Source organism: Trachypithecus francoisi, unplaced genomic scaffold, assembly GCF_009764315.1.
Source record: "Trachypithecus francoisi isolate TF-2019V2 unplaced genomic scaffold, Tfra_2.0 Lachesis_group19, whole genome shotgun sequence".
Lineage (NCBI taxonomy): Eukaryota > Metazoa > Chordata > Mammalia > Primates > Cercopithecidae > Trachypithecus > Trachypithecus francoisi.
This window is the reverse complement of record NW_022681464.1, coordinates 48796783-48810641: the sequence shown is the minus strand read 5'-3', so window position 1 is coordinate 48810641 and position 13859 is coordinate 48796783. Positions and strand designations below refer to the sequence as shown.

At 60.9% G+C, this 13859-nt stretch overlaps 1 protein-coding gene across 9 annotated transcripts in view; it reads left to right on the top strand.

Moving 5' to 3' along the window:
- The first annotated feature begins 459 nt into the window (after window positions 1–459).
- Window positions 460–13859, top strand: part of NFATC1 (nuclear factor of activated T cells 1) — a 127003-nt gene continuing 113603 nt past the window's right edge. For 2 of the 9 annotated variants that reach the window (XM_033178477.1, XM_033178475.1), the window contains exon 1: window positions 6490–6686. In XM_033178477.1, coding sequence (XP_033034368.1) covers window positions 6599–6686 — 88 coding nt within the window. In that variant the 5' untranslated portion in view covers window positions 6490–6598. Of the gene's footprint in view, window positions 482–1885; window positions 2560–6489; window positions 6687–11699; window positions 11822–13859 lie in introns of those variants that run through there. The other 7 variants (XM_033178476.1, XM_033178480.1, XM_033178473.1 and 4 more) reach the window with 7 other exon arrangements.

The window sequence follows — 13859 nt, the reverse complement described above, 5'->3', positions numbered from 1 at the left end:
GTTTTGTTTTCTGTCCTAAGCTCCTTTTAACTTTGTTAGTCATCACCAATCCTAAAATAAAACCCGTGTAACGTCTCCCCTAGTAGCGGCTATAAACAAACCTGCCAGGAGGCAGGAGGAAGAGGAAAGGGGCGCAGGGCGCGCGGGGAGCAGAGCCGGGGCCCGCGGTGGCCGCAGAGGCCGAGCCGGGGCGCACAGGCCGGGCGAGCTGGCCGCGCTCTGGGCCGCCGCCTCCGGAACTCCCTGCGCCTGGCGCGCGGCCACCGTGGTCCGGGCAACGGCATTAAACAGAGGGAAACAGACCCGGGATTCCGTCACCCGGGCGGGGGGATAAGGAGGGCTTTGAGAGCAGACAGGAAAAGGGAGCTTTTCTGCATGGGGTGAAAAAATTATTTATTGAAGAAGGAGGAGGAGGCAGCGGAGGAAGGGGAGGGGCGGGAGGAGGAGGAAGAGCCGGCCGCCCCCGCCCCGTCCCCGGCCCCTCAGTAGCCAAGGGCAGCCTCGCCCGGTCGGTCCCGGGCTCGAGGCCCGCAGCTGGGGTCGGGGGGCTCAGTCTCCCACGTGACCGACTGGGCGCGCCCCGCCAGACCCGGCCTCGGGATTCCCTCCTCCCGGCGAGTCTCCGCCCGCCCCGTCCTGGAGGTGGGGAGAAGAGGGGCGGGGGGGTGGGGGACGGAAACTCTCCCGGCCAAATCCTGGCCCCAGGCCTGGGAACACTCGCGGAGGGAAGATCTGGAGGGGAGGGGAGAGGGAGGGGCGTGGGGGCGCGGCCTCGCTGGAGCCCCCCAGACCCCTCCGCCCACTGGCCTGGGCGTCCTCCCGCGGCCCCCTCCTCCCCTCCCAGCGCCCGGTGCTCTGGGGCGCGTGCCAGGCCTGGCTCGGCGCGGGAGGGGCCCCGCAGGTAGAGACCCCTGGAAGTGGCCCCGACGCCGCAGGGGCGAGGCGGCCACCACCCCGCTAATCCGGGCGCGTCTCTCCAGGCCGAGGCCTGCGGTGGGAAAGCGGGGGTTCCATTTGTGCTGAGTCGAGGCGGCCGAATGGAGCCAGGCCTTGGGACGTGGGATGGACGGGCTCGGACCGCGCACCTTCGCGGGTTCTGCAGCGCCCGACCGCCTCCCCCGGCAGGGAGGAGGCGCTTGTGGGGGGCACCCACGGGGCACAGTGATCCCTGGGGGTCTGTGGACCTCTTGGGCGCCGCAGCAGACACGACTTTAGCCTTTGGGTTTAGTTTAAATCACATAAGGGTGTCGTGCAATCGATTTATGATTTCTACACACCAGACACTTTAACCTCCAACCCCCTCCATCCAAAGCCAACAAGAAAATGCGGTGCAGTGTTGGCAGCTGAGCTGAGCCCGAGGAGACGCAGGGAGACGTGACAGAGGAAAGTGTGAGTTGCCGGGGGGCCCTCCCCCCGTCAGAAGCCTCCCAGTCGCGCCCATAAAACGCCCGCCCTCCGGGCGGCTAGGGCAGGTGAGCGCGTCCCTCGGCCTTCCCACGCCGGCCCCTGCCACAGGCCGTCTGGGTCGCGCAGATATTTACAGAATAAAAATGACAATAACTCGACGCCCGGGACGGCCACGCAATCTGTTAGCAATTTAGCGGGATGGGAATTTCCTTTCTAGGGCCTGCCAGTGAAGCGCTTTTCCAAATTTCCACAGCGGGGGAAGCCTGCGATTTTACATAATGACTTCAGCATGCCGGGCTTTCTCGGCACCCCTCCCCGGCCCCCGCCCCCCGCCCCCCGCCCCTTTTCCAGCAGGGCCGGGCTCTCTCGGACACCCGCGTGGACTCAGGCGTCCCATCTGGCCCGTTCGCCCCCGTTTCCCCCGCCAGCCCCAGCGCCCCCCTGCCCTGCCCCCGGAGTCCCTGTTCCCGCCCCTGCGCCCCCGTCCCCTTCCCGTGCGCCCCCCTCCCCGTGCGCGCCCCTCCCGGTGCGCCCCTGCCCCCCAGGCAAGCGGCTGCCGCGGCAAGGGGAGGGGCGGGCTCTCTGCGACTCGTCCCCGGGGCCCCGCGCGGGCCCGGGCAGCAGGGGCGTGATGTCACGGCAGGGAGGGGGCGCGGGAGCCGCCGGGCCGGCGGGGAGGCGGGGGAGGTGTTTTCCAGCTTTAAAAAGGCAGGAGGCAGAGCGCGGCCCTGCGTCAGAGCGAGACTCAGAGGCTCCGAACTCGCCGGCGGAGTCGCCGCGCCAGATCCCAGCGGCCGGGCGCGGGCACCGGGGCGCGGGCAGGGTCCGGAGCCACCGCGCAGGTCCCAGGGCCGAGGCCGGGCCCCGCCACGCGCGCACACGCCCCTCGATGACTTTCCTCCGCGGCGCGCGGTGCTGAGCCCGGGGCGAGGGCTGCCTTCCCGGAGACCCGACCCGGGCGGCGCGGGGCGCCCGCTCCTCCCGTGCCTCCGCCCGCTGCTCCGCTCCCCGCCGCCGCCGCGCGGATGCCAAGCACCAGCTTTCCAGTCCCTTCCAAGTTTCCACTTGGCCCTGCGGCTGCGGTCTTCGGGAGCGGAGAAACTTTGGGGCCCGCGCCGCGCGCCGGCGGCACCATGAAGTCGGCAGAGGAAGGTAAGCCCCGCGCGGCCGCAGTCCCCGGACCCCCGCGCCCCCCACGGCCGGGGACGTGCCCCCGCCCCTGCCCCCGTCGCCTGCACGGAGGGGTCCCGGCCCGAGGGCGAGGTCGGCTGGGTCTCTGCGCCCAGGGAGGGGAGCGGCGCGGACAGTGAACGGCGTCCCCCCAGCTCCCGGCAGCCCGGTTCCGAGCGCGCCTTCTGCCAATAGGTGTCTCCTCTGTCCCAGCGCTGAGGGCGCGAGCAGAGGCCGCTGCGGGTCCCGCCGAGGAAGCGGGTCGCAGGCCAGCGATTTGGGGACGGGTGAGGCTGGGCCGTCAGGACCGCAGAGGGCACGTGGGAGGGAGGAAGGGAGGCTTCCTTGGGCGTGAAGGATGCCCCGTGTCTTCCCGAGCGAGGCAGGGCTACCCTCTGGCGCCAAGAGCGCGGTTTGGGGGTTCTGCGCCCCCAACCCCATCCCGAGCTCGTGGCGGCGTCTCCCCGCGCAGCGCCCCGAGCCCGTCACGCCGGCGCCTGGACCTGCAGGACCAGAAGACCCAAAGCGCGGCCGCGGCACAGCCCGAATTTAAGCCATTTTGAAATCCTATAGGCAGGAGTTCCAGCCGGAGAAGATGTTTCAGGCGAGTTTGAAAAGGAACCGCCAAGTTTCGAGCTGCTTCTTTATAGTGAAAAAAAAGACGGCACAGTGTGGGTCCCTGACACCTGGTGTCGGGGGCGCTGAGAGCCCCCTGCGGCGCAGCCTCACATTCCACCCTCCCCCCCCACTTAGCCGGTCCCCGCCCCACACCCCTGGCGTTGCCGGGTGGGCTCCTGCAGGTGGCTTTGAAAATACCCTTGGAGAGGTGTGAGCGCCCGAGTTAGGGATTAGGGATTGCAAATGCAAATGGAAATCGGGAGACGCTTTTCCACATTCCTTACCAGCTCTGAAACATTTTAGGTAATGTATTTAAAGAGCGCCAGCACACCTGCCGACGTATGTATTCCATAAGGGCAGACGTCCTTCCGAGCGCTGCCGCTTCCTGCGCCACCCTAATAACTGCGGGGCTTGCTTGAGATCCGGGCTCCAGCAGCTCTGGAGAACTCGCTGGTCTTAGAGTTGAGCGCGCGGCGTGAGCTCCACGGAGGGGGATCCGTGTGGTCGGTGCCCTGACGCTTCACGGGACGGGAGGTAGACACCATTTCATCCCAATGTTAGAACATGTTTACGTGTTTAAACGTCATGTTCCGTGTCAGTGTTTTACACAATGTGCTCTTGCTAGCAGTAGAGTTTTTAAAAATTGTGTTGTTGTTGTTGGAGTTTCGGTTTTAAATCCTGGGACGCTCACGCCGCAGTGTTTGTCATCGCTCCCTTTAGAAAGGCAGGTCTTCCCAAGTGCAGATCTCTGCACCTGAAGAGCCAGTGGCCGACCTGTAGTAAGGAGCCATTTTCTTTTACACAAGGAAAAAACACGACGGGGCAGTGGCTATTTTTCGTGTTTCCTACTGGAGAAAATCAGCTCGAAAAGGTCCCTGCTCCAAGGCTGTGCGCCCGGCAGTGACGCCCCGACCGACATGGGTGTATTTTATGAGGGCTGCAGAACTGGGCCAGCCGGAAAGTGTGATCTAGTCCTTGAGACACACAGGCCGGTGACATGGGAGAACGCGTGGTTTCCACACCGCCCATCCCCGAGACCACCGGGGAAAGCTCTGAGTCCTTCTGAGTAGGCCCCACGAGGCCACTCTCAGCCCATCTGAGGACCGGGGCGCCTCCCCTGCGTCCGTCGGGTTTCGGGACCATCTGGGTGGAAGCTCATTAGGCGTCCTGGTTCCTGAAGGCCCCAGGCGTGCTTCCTCGTGGAGAATGCAGAGAAGTACAGGCCTGTAGGTAGCCACCCAGTCAGAAGCCGCTGCAGACAGAATGCCCCACGGGCTGGGACCAAACAAAGCTCACCCTGTTCTCTGCCACTTCACCGCGTTGTTTCCCAGCTCAGATTAGAAAATGGCACGGCGCTGGCACCCCGCTTCATCACACCCAGCGGGGCCTCTGCCTCCGCAGACATCCCCAACCTCCGGGAGGGTGCGTCCAAGCTAAACACTTCCATGGAGACACCCAGTGTCTGTGGAGCGGGCAGCTTTGAATCTGGACCAAGAGCTCTGAAGCATTTGCAGGAAAGAAGCCCAGCACTGGGGGGGGGGGGGGTGCCGCGGGGGGGGGGGGGGCAGGGTGACTCCTAGGAGCGGCAGGGGAGCTGCGCCACCGACCCCTTCTCTGGGATGGAGACCAGTGCAGTCCTAGGACAGAGGCCCAGTGAGCCTCCATCCTTGCAGGGCCCGCGGCCTGGGGCCACCAGCAGGCGGGACAGTTTAGCAAAAAGTTTTAGTCTAAACAGATGATAAGGGCTGTCATTTGTGTATAATTTTATGGTGGGGGTAAAAAGGTGGCTGGAGTTAAAAAAAAAAAAAAAAATACAGGCCGGGGGCCCCGGCTCATGCCTGTAATCCCAGCACTTTGGGAGGCCGAGGCAAGCGGATAACAAGGTCAAGAGATCGAGACCATCGTGGTCAACATGGTGAAACCCCCATCTCTACTAAAAATAGAAAAATTAGCTGAGCGTGGTGGCAGGTGCTTGTAGTCCCAGCTACTCGGGAGGCCGAGGCAGGAGAATCACTTGAACCTGGGAGGTCGAGGTTGCAGTGAGCAGAGATTGCGCCACTGCACTGCAGTCTGGGTGACAGAGCGAGACTTTGTCCCAAACAAACAAAAAAACCTGTACAATGAAAAGAGAAAAAATGAAACGTTGTGGCTTCTCAACAGAAAACAGAACTTCCACTTGCCCAAGGTCAGCAAAAACAGCAAACTAAAACAAAACAACACTCCAACATCCATACCAAAATCAGAAGTATTATTAGAAACTAAATCAGGCCACACCGAACGATGGCTAATCACTGCAGAAAACCAGCCAGTGAAAGGGTCTCAGGAGAAGCCCAGGGGCCACCCTGGGACTGGCGGGTTTCTGGCCTCTGGAAAAGGCAGTGCCAGCGGGGCAGGGTAGAGGGAGCGCTCCGAGTAGCTTCGGGGTTGCCAGCCTTGACACGCGCACCCCTCCACCCGGGCCGACTCCCCTCCGCCCTCAGCCTCCCTCCATCCTCCTGCTATTCCAGATATCTGGTGTATGTGGTGCCGAGACCTCGGGGAGAGTTAGGACACGCGGCGGGAGAGGTAGGCCCAGGCGGCCCCCAGCTAAGCAGCCCGGCCTTCCCGATCCCCGCCGCACACAAGCTTCGGGCCGCCTGGGATGGGACCCGAACCCTCCTTCCCGCCCCGCTCAAGAAGGTCATCTTTGGAGGTGCCTCTAGAAGGACCGGCGGGTTCCCCGCGGGGCGGGGGCACGGTGTTTGTAGGCTGGGGACTCGCAGGAGAGGCCGGTGGGGGCCGGGCCCCCAGCAGGCGGTTGCAGGCCGAGGGGCGCGCCACGAACCCAGCGGGAATCCCTGCGCTTCCCGGCGCCGTCGGGCTGAAATCGGGGTTCCCAGCGTTGGCGGCCTCGGGCTGGGACCTCCCCCCTCCCGGGGCTCCGCAGAGCGCGCACGTGGCGCTCAGGGGTCGCCGGTGCAGCCGCTTTCCCGAGGAGGCCCCAATTGAAAACTTCCTTAAAACTTTTTTATTCGGTCGCCTGGGGCGTAGCCTTAGGGACCTGGTGCCACTCGTGCCCGGGGAACCGTGAGGTCCCGACGCCCCCACCCCCGGGTCGGGAGGAGCCTGCGCCGGACCGGGACCCCCAGGGCACACGAGGCCGGGGACCCCTGGGGTCGCGCGCGCGAGAGGGGCGAGGGGGGACGCGAGCCCTCGGCCTGCGCTCGGCCCGGGGAGTTTATTTAAAACTCGGAAGCCGGCGGCCGCGAGCCGGTTGTTTATGTAAACCCGGAAACGCCCGGGGGGGCGGGGGCGGGGCGGGGACGGGGGAGGGGCGGGGGTCACGTTACGCGGAGGACGCGCGGGCAGCGCCGGGAGAACCGAACCCCGGGCCGCCGCGACCCCGGCCCCGGCCCGACCCGCCATGACGGGGCTGGAGGACCAGGAGTTCGACTTCGAGTTTCTCTTCGAGTTTAACCAGCGCGACGAGGGCGCTGCCGCGGCCGCCCCAGGTGGGTCCCTCCCGGAGGGCGCGGGGTTGGGTCGGGGTTTGGGGGCGCCCAAGCCCCCTCCGCGTCCTCGTCGCTCCCCCGGGACCCCAGGAGTCCCCGGTGCGCCCGGGGCAGAGGCGCCTGCGGTCGGGGGAGCTGCGGTGCGGGGCGTCCTGGGCTCGGACGTGGTTCCTCCGAGCGCTCGCGGCGGCGTCCTGGGGGAGAGCGCGGCGCGGACACGGGCGTGGACGGGGTGGTCCCGGACAGAGGGTCGGCAGCGCTGACAGAGGCGCAGAGGCGCCCCAGCTGCCCCAGACACCCTCTCCCCGACCTCCGCCCCCCCCCGCCACCCTCCTCCCCCTGCCACCCTCCTCCCCCTCTCCCCCGCTTCCTCCGACCTCCCCGCCCCCGCCAACTTTCCTTGGCCCCCCCGCAGCCACCCTCCCCCCCCCCCCCGCCGACCCCCCACACCCCGCAGAGCCCTGTAAACCTCCAGCTTTCAAGTTTACCCGGAGCTGCCATGACCCCAGCCTTTTCTTTCATTTTCTCTTCTCTGTGTCAGAATAAAGTTTCCAGGTAAACAAACCACAAATAACTCCCCACTTCCGAATAGCAGCGAGTGAGTGGGGTGGGCAGCCCTGGGCCTAGGCCCCTCTCCCACTGCCCGGGGTCTCCTCTGTCCAGGTCACCCCAGGCTGGTCCCCGTCCACCCTGTCTGTGCCCGTCCTGAAGGCCTCGTGTCTGCTTACCCTCCAACCCACCCCCCTGCGCGGAGGTGAAGCCGGAGGACCTTGGCAAGCAGGGACCTCCGAGTCCATAATGAGGGTCATATTTTCCGTATCATTCCCTACTCTCTTAAAAAGTCCAACGTCTCGATCATTTTTGAAAATCAGTGCTCCAACCAAACCCGTGCTGCCTGCGGTTCATGACCGTCTGCTCCCCAAATGTCTTCCCTGCCCGTGCCTGGGTTCTAGGTCTTTGGGGTCAATGGGAGCCAAGGCCGATGAGGGTGGGAGAGAGCCCCGCCAGAGGCCCTTCCCACCTGGGCTGCCTGTGGTCCTGGCGCCGCCTCCTCCAGAGCTTGAGCCAGGGCATTTCAGCAGAAGAGTTTTCTACCTGGGTGTGCCATGCAGGAGTGTCGCCCCACTCCTGACCTCTCTTTACGGGGTGAAAGTCGGTCCCACGAGAGTGTGGCCACCGGGGTGGCCCCTCTGGGATATGTCGGGGCGGTGGCTTCCACGCCTGTGCAGTCATCCCGGTCGGGTGGGACCTCCAGTATACTCCCCGGTCGTTCACAGCGTGAATCACTGACCGTGGGGCTGCAACAGGCGCAGCGCGGCCGGAACTCAGCCCCTACACCCCAGTCAGAGGCGCGGGGGTGCTGCAGGACAGCGTGCAGCCCCAGCCCCTCGGCCCTGGCTGAAGATTTCACTGCTTTGCCTCCTTGAAGGAAGCACAGGGGGCAGTTATCTCCATGGAGCCGGGTCTGCCGGGCCCCCAGGGTGGGCTGTGCCGCACTGGGCGCCGTGTCTGGCTTGGCAGGTGCTCAGCGCGTGCCCAGTGACAAGGGCTACTTCCCTGCCTCCATGCACACTTGACTGCATAACAGCAGCCGCCGGGGAAGGGCACCGCCGGCATCCTCCTGTGACTGCACAGGTAACTCCAGGCTTATCCGGGAAGACGCACACGAGGCCAGTCTCTGCCCCTTGAGGCCTAGTCTCACGAGGACGCCAGTTACACCATTTTGAGGTGGGCAGACTTCCTGCTGGCATCGGTTGTGGGGACCCTGGTGAACTTGGGGTCCCTCCTGACCCGGAAGCAGGTGGCCTGCCAGGTGGGTTCAGGACACAGTCCTCCCCAACACCCACCGGGCTCATTCCCCCAAAACGCTCCTTGAGCAGAACGAGTGAAGCTGTGACCCTCCCCCTCACCAGCACCCTGGGCCCTCTGGAGCTGCACTCTTCCCTGAGAGCCCCGCAGAGCTGAACTGTTGGCTCTCCAGGCTGCTTGGGAACCCTCTCTGCTGGGTCCTTGCCCCTCCAGAGACCACCATGGTTTTGGGCTTTAGGAGTGGGGGCTCCAAGCAGGAGAGGCCAGAGCTGAGAAGAGCCCCTTCCTCCTTTTATGGTGTCAAGAAGTTGCTGGAAAAGGTTCTTTATGTATCACACATGTTAAGTGTACATATTATGTTTTCCTGTGAGACACCCGTGCTGTTTTTTCCTTTCTTTTTTATTGCCATTATTACTGCATTTTGATGATTAATTATTCAGTGATGTTAATTATTTATATCACATTGTTAAATGATTACATTGACTCTCCAGCCTTTAACAGGTGATAGAAACTACCTCACGTTATTTCTGGGATGAGCCTGGATATAAATGAATAGATGAATAAGTCTGAGATCAATTGCAAAGCAAGGCAAACTGGGTTTTATAGATTAGACTTAGCACAGAAAGTCAAGCTTTGTTGTAAAGGACGTGGCCAGCCTTGAGCCCAGGAGGCAGTCTGTCAACCGGGTCCCCCAAGAAGGGGCTGTACGTCCTGGCGGAGCTGAGGTCAGTGTACCAGGGTTGAGGGCTGCAGCCGCAGGGCAGTTGTGTGTGGCCGGGAGCCTGGCCCACGCCGCTGTGGCCCCCACCCCTTCCATCTCGCTGGACTTAGGTCTTCACCGGGCACTTTGAGGGAGGGGCTGTGCCTTGTTCTTTATTTCGAAAGTGCTCAGCAGGTGCAAAGAATAGATATTCAATAACCATTTGTTGGGACGATGAAAAGAGAATGTTGTAAATAATTTCCCAGGCGGGATGGGAGTGGTGTTTGGGCTTCCAGGGTCTGGCTCCTCGCTGTGTCCACCCAGGAGCAGGCCCTGGGCTTCCCTCTGCAGAGAGGAGGCCCCGCTCCCTTCTGGGGCTCAGGAAATAGCTGCTTCGCTGTCAGCTGGGAGGAGGGCGTGCCCTGCTCCCGCCCCAGGGCTCCTGTTTTCTAAGTTATTTTGGCCAGCCTGGCTGCTGCCAGCACGGTCGCCGTGGCAACTCGGAGGAAATTGGCCAAGGCCTCTGTGTTTGGGCTGGAGCCTCCCTGGCAGCCGGGGCCACCCTCCGAACCTCTGTGTGCCCGGGTCTGCCGCTGGCTTATGCCCACTGTTGGGGCATTTAATGGTTCCCTTGTGGAAAGGGAACATCTTATGCAGAAATGAAGCTTTGGAAGACTTTTATTCTCAAGTCCATTTTCACCAAATAGGATTTATCTTCCCCAAGAGGGCCTGAGGTGCCCTTGGCTGGTCAGGGGCTGCAGCAGGAAACCCGTGGCAGAGGCGCCTGGTGGGCAGAGAGGTCCTAGGGCAGTGCTGAACTAGGAATGCGCTGTTGTTCAGGTTCAGTGTTCTAGGAAAGCGTTCCTGCTCTTACCATGCACAGCTCACCCCCTGAGGTTCCAGAGGTGTTTCCGTGGAGGGTGGAGTTATCTAGCAGATTGGAATATTTCAGTTCTGTGTTGTGCTTTTCAAAGGAAGATCTCAGCTAGCCATGAACAACTCGGATATTTTTTAATTCCTTGAAAACAGAATTCAAAAAGGATGCTTTACAGTGATGTGTGCGTCTGACCAGGGGGAATATTGCAGTACCTCTGAGGAACGATGTCCCAGGTTGGGTCCCAGGCTGGACGAAGGACCCTTATTAAGGCGTTGGCACGCGTATTTATGGAACATTAAATACAGTTTGTTTGCGCTGTGATGAGGCCATCCTATTTGCCTTTGTAAATCTTTCTTGCTGGCAGATTGTTGGGGGAACGGTGTCTGGGAAGCTGTTGCTGTCTGTCATGCCGCGGGCCTGACCACGTCCTGGTGCCACTGTGAGGCAGCGTTTCCCTAAGCACATTGCTTCCAACAGCACGGTCTTGGCGTGGATCACTCTGCTTCGTTTTATTTCCAGTACATGCACAGTTGTCATCTGGCCTCACCCACAGCAGACTCCGTGGCTGTCTGGAGAGGTGACAGCAGTGCCTGGGGGTCCACCTGCAGTTCAGCCCCAGCACGTGCTGAAGTGGATGTTCCTTAAAATGAAAAATAACATCATCTGTGATGACCGCCTCTCAGAGTTTGTGAAAGATGAGAGATCTGGCTGTGGCCGGAGTTGGTGATTCTTGTCGGCAGTGCTGGCCTGATGCGCAAGGCGGAGGTGTGGCTGTCCTGCTCTGCACACAGCGAGTGAGGGAGTGACCATCTGGGAACTGCGTGTTGTGAGGGGCAGGTGCCCGGGGGCTCAGCAGGGCGGAGTCTGCAAGGTTAGAATACTGCCCGCCCGTAGGGAGCCCTGACCAGAAGTATTTCATGTATTACTTTAATGTCATGCACCAATACAGTTTTTTGTGGTCATTCAGAAATGAGAAAGGTATATGGTTCTGAAGTGAATTATTTCTCAGAGTGAGACAGATCACTTTTAACAGCTCTGACATGTGGAACTTGCTGAGGCCAGTGGGACTGGGCCGGCCTGAGAGCTGGGTGCTCCCGGTGTGGCCACCTGTGTGTTGTGGGGCACCTGATGGCTGAGCAAGCCGGTGAGGATCAGGGGACTCAAAAGTGGGGAGATGGTGCCTTCGGCGGAGGGGCCGTGCCATTACCTTCTGTTAAGGGATTTTGAATGTGCTCTCCGTGATCATCGCCTAGAATCCAGCTCTGTCTCCCTGCTCACCTGCACTGTAATTTAATGAACCCTCATTGGCAAAGAGCCAGGCGCTCCAACACGGCGGCTCCAACACGGCGGCCAACATGGGGTCACTGAGCTCGGCAGTGGCGTCTGGCGTGACATGAGTCAGCCAAGCAGCTCAGAATCATTAAGAAAGTTACTGGGAATATTTTCCTTTCATGTAAATATGACCCCTTTGAATAAATAACTCAGATTTGAATATGGTTTAGGTGGGTCATGAAACCAAATTCATTGGGAGCTGGGAGGGAGGGGCTCACAGCCAGGACAGTGGCCCCCGGTGTGTGGGGCTTGGCCTCTGGGGGCAGCTTGACCCCCCACCTTGCTCTCGTTCTAGGAAGAACAAGGGAACTTTATCCACCACCCGCCCTCCAAGGACCTGGGCAAGGGATCCTAATGAAATTCAGGCATTTGAGCTTTCATTTTGCCATTGTTTGATCAGGGAAAACGCATGCTTAGGTGAGCCCTTTTTGTTTTTTAATAAAAGCTTTATGGTGTTTCTTTGCCTCATTGAATCAGGTTTTATTGCAATACTTTAGTTTAAATAAAGGCCCCCTGGTGCCCTGGGCGTCCTTGGGCCTCGCTGCATGCACTTCCTGCTCTGGCTGCGGGTGCAGTCTCCTCCTCTTCCTCACTTTGGTGCCTGGGCCCCTGTCACATAAACATCAAGGGCTACAGCCCCAAAGGACTTGCACACAGAGACCTGTGAGGTCTGCCTCGCCTTTCCTGCCCCGTTTCATCTAGAACCTTCTGGTGATCTGGCTCTAGTACCCCATGTGACCCAGCTCTGGGCTCTGCCACTGGCTGGGCACCCGTTTCAGGGCTGAGTACTGTGGGAGGGTGAGTGGTGGGGAGGCCCCAAGATTTGCTCTGTTAATTGCTAGGATTTTAAAAAATTCCTCAGAGTTACCTTCCTACCAACAAATGGTAGTTTAACTGTGGCATCAGCTGTCTTCGAAATATTCTTTTGATTGGGAAACAGGAAGTGTAGGAATCTGTACATTAATCAACTGCAGTTAAGCCCCCTTTGAGGTCTGGACAGTGAGGGGAAGTGTGTGGAGCAGGTGGGGCTTGAAGAGCCAGTTGAAGGCCACGGATACCTCCGAGAGGAAGTCGGGGTGTGGGAGGGAGGCTGGGCCCCCGTGATCGGATCCAGGCCGCCTTCATGTTCCCTCAGCTCCGCTCCTGTGCTTCCGGGTCTCCTGGAGTTGATGGCTGGTTTGAGACAGAAGCTCATTCCTAACGGAATGTTATGTTTCTGCTCCAACAGGCGAAAGGGCTTCTAGACAAATCAGCGGGCGCAGCATTAAGTGTGGGTGTGAGTTCCTGCGCTGGTGTGTATAATGTAGCATTTCTGGCTAAGGAATATCTTTCAGACAACTTTTGGTGAGAATGCAGAGTAGTGAACAGGTGGCTCGGCATGCTGCCTCAGCGGGAACCCCCCAAGAGCTGCAGACCTGTGAACAGGTGGCTCTGTGTGGTGCCCCAGTGGGAACCCCCCAGGAGCCGCAGGCCTGTGCTCGACAAAACCCCCTCATCGGTCCCCACCCCGCCTTCCTTGTGTCCACCGTGGGACCCCCAGACGCAGAGCTGGTCATGGCTCTGTGGGTCTCCCGCAGCACTGTGCGCTGGGCAGGCATCAGGGCTGGCCTGGCATGGGCACCCGGGTGTGTGGGGCGCCGGGCAGAGGGGGACCTGCCTGTGTGGCCTGTCGTCCAGCGGGTCTGACGCAGCTGGCTCAGGAGCTTTGCACGGGCCACGGAGGGGCCACTGGGACGCCCAGACGGAACTCTCAGAGGGCTACCACTTGCCTGGCCCAGAGCCCCCCAGGTATCACCAGCAGATCGGAGGATTTCAAATTCTCCTTGGAAGCCTCCCTTCTCCAGGAGCTGCTTTCCAGCTCATTTTTAGAAAGATGGTCGCCGACGTTTTAGTGTTGGAGCCTGGTGTTTGCCTGCAGTGTCCAGTGAGCACGGAGCGTGGCGTGGAGTATGGGGAGCCCAGTGGATGCCGGTGAACATGGGTGGTCAGTCCCAGCACTGGCGTTTCGCGGCTGGGGCAGCCCCTGGGGACGGTGTGTATGTCCTGACCAGAGGCTGGATGCTGGCATTGGCGTCAGGATGCCCAGCTCCAGCTCCACCCCAGTCCCCGCCTGTGGCTCTGGGAAAAGAAAGACCTCCTTATTTATGGATTTATTGATTTGACAGGGTCTTGCTGTGTCACCCAGGCTGGAGTACAGTAGTCTGATCTCAGCTCACTGCAACCTTCACCTCCCGGGCTCAAGCGATCCTGCTGCCTCAGCCTCCCGAGTAACTGGGACTAAAGGCATGCGCCACCTTGCCTGGCTACTTGTATTTTTTGTAGAGATAGGCTTTCATCATGTTGCCCAGATTGGTCTCGAACTTCTGACCGCAGGTGATCTGCCCCCTCGGCCTCCCAAAGTGCTGGGATTACAGGCGTGAGCTGCCACCGTGCCTGGCCATCTCCTGGATTTATT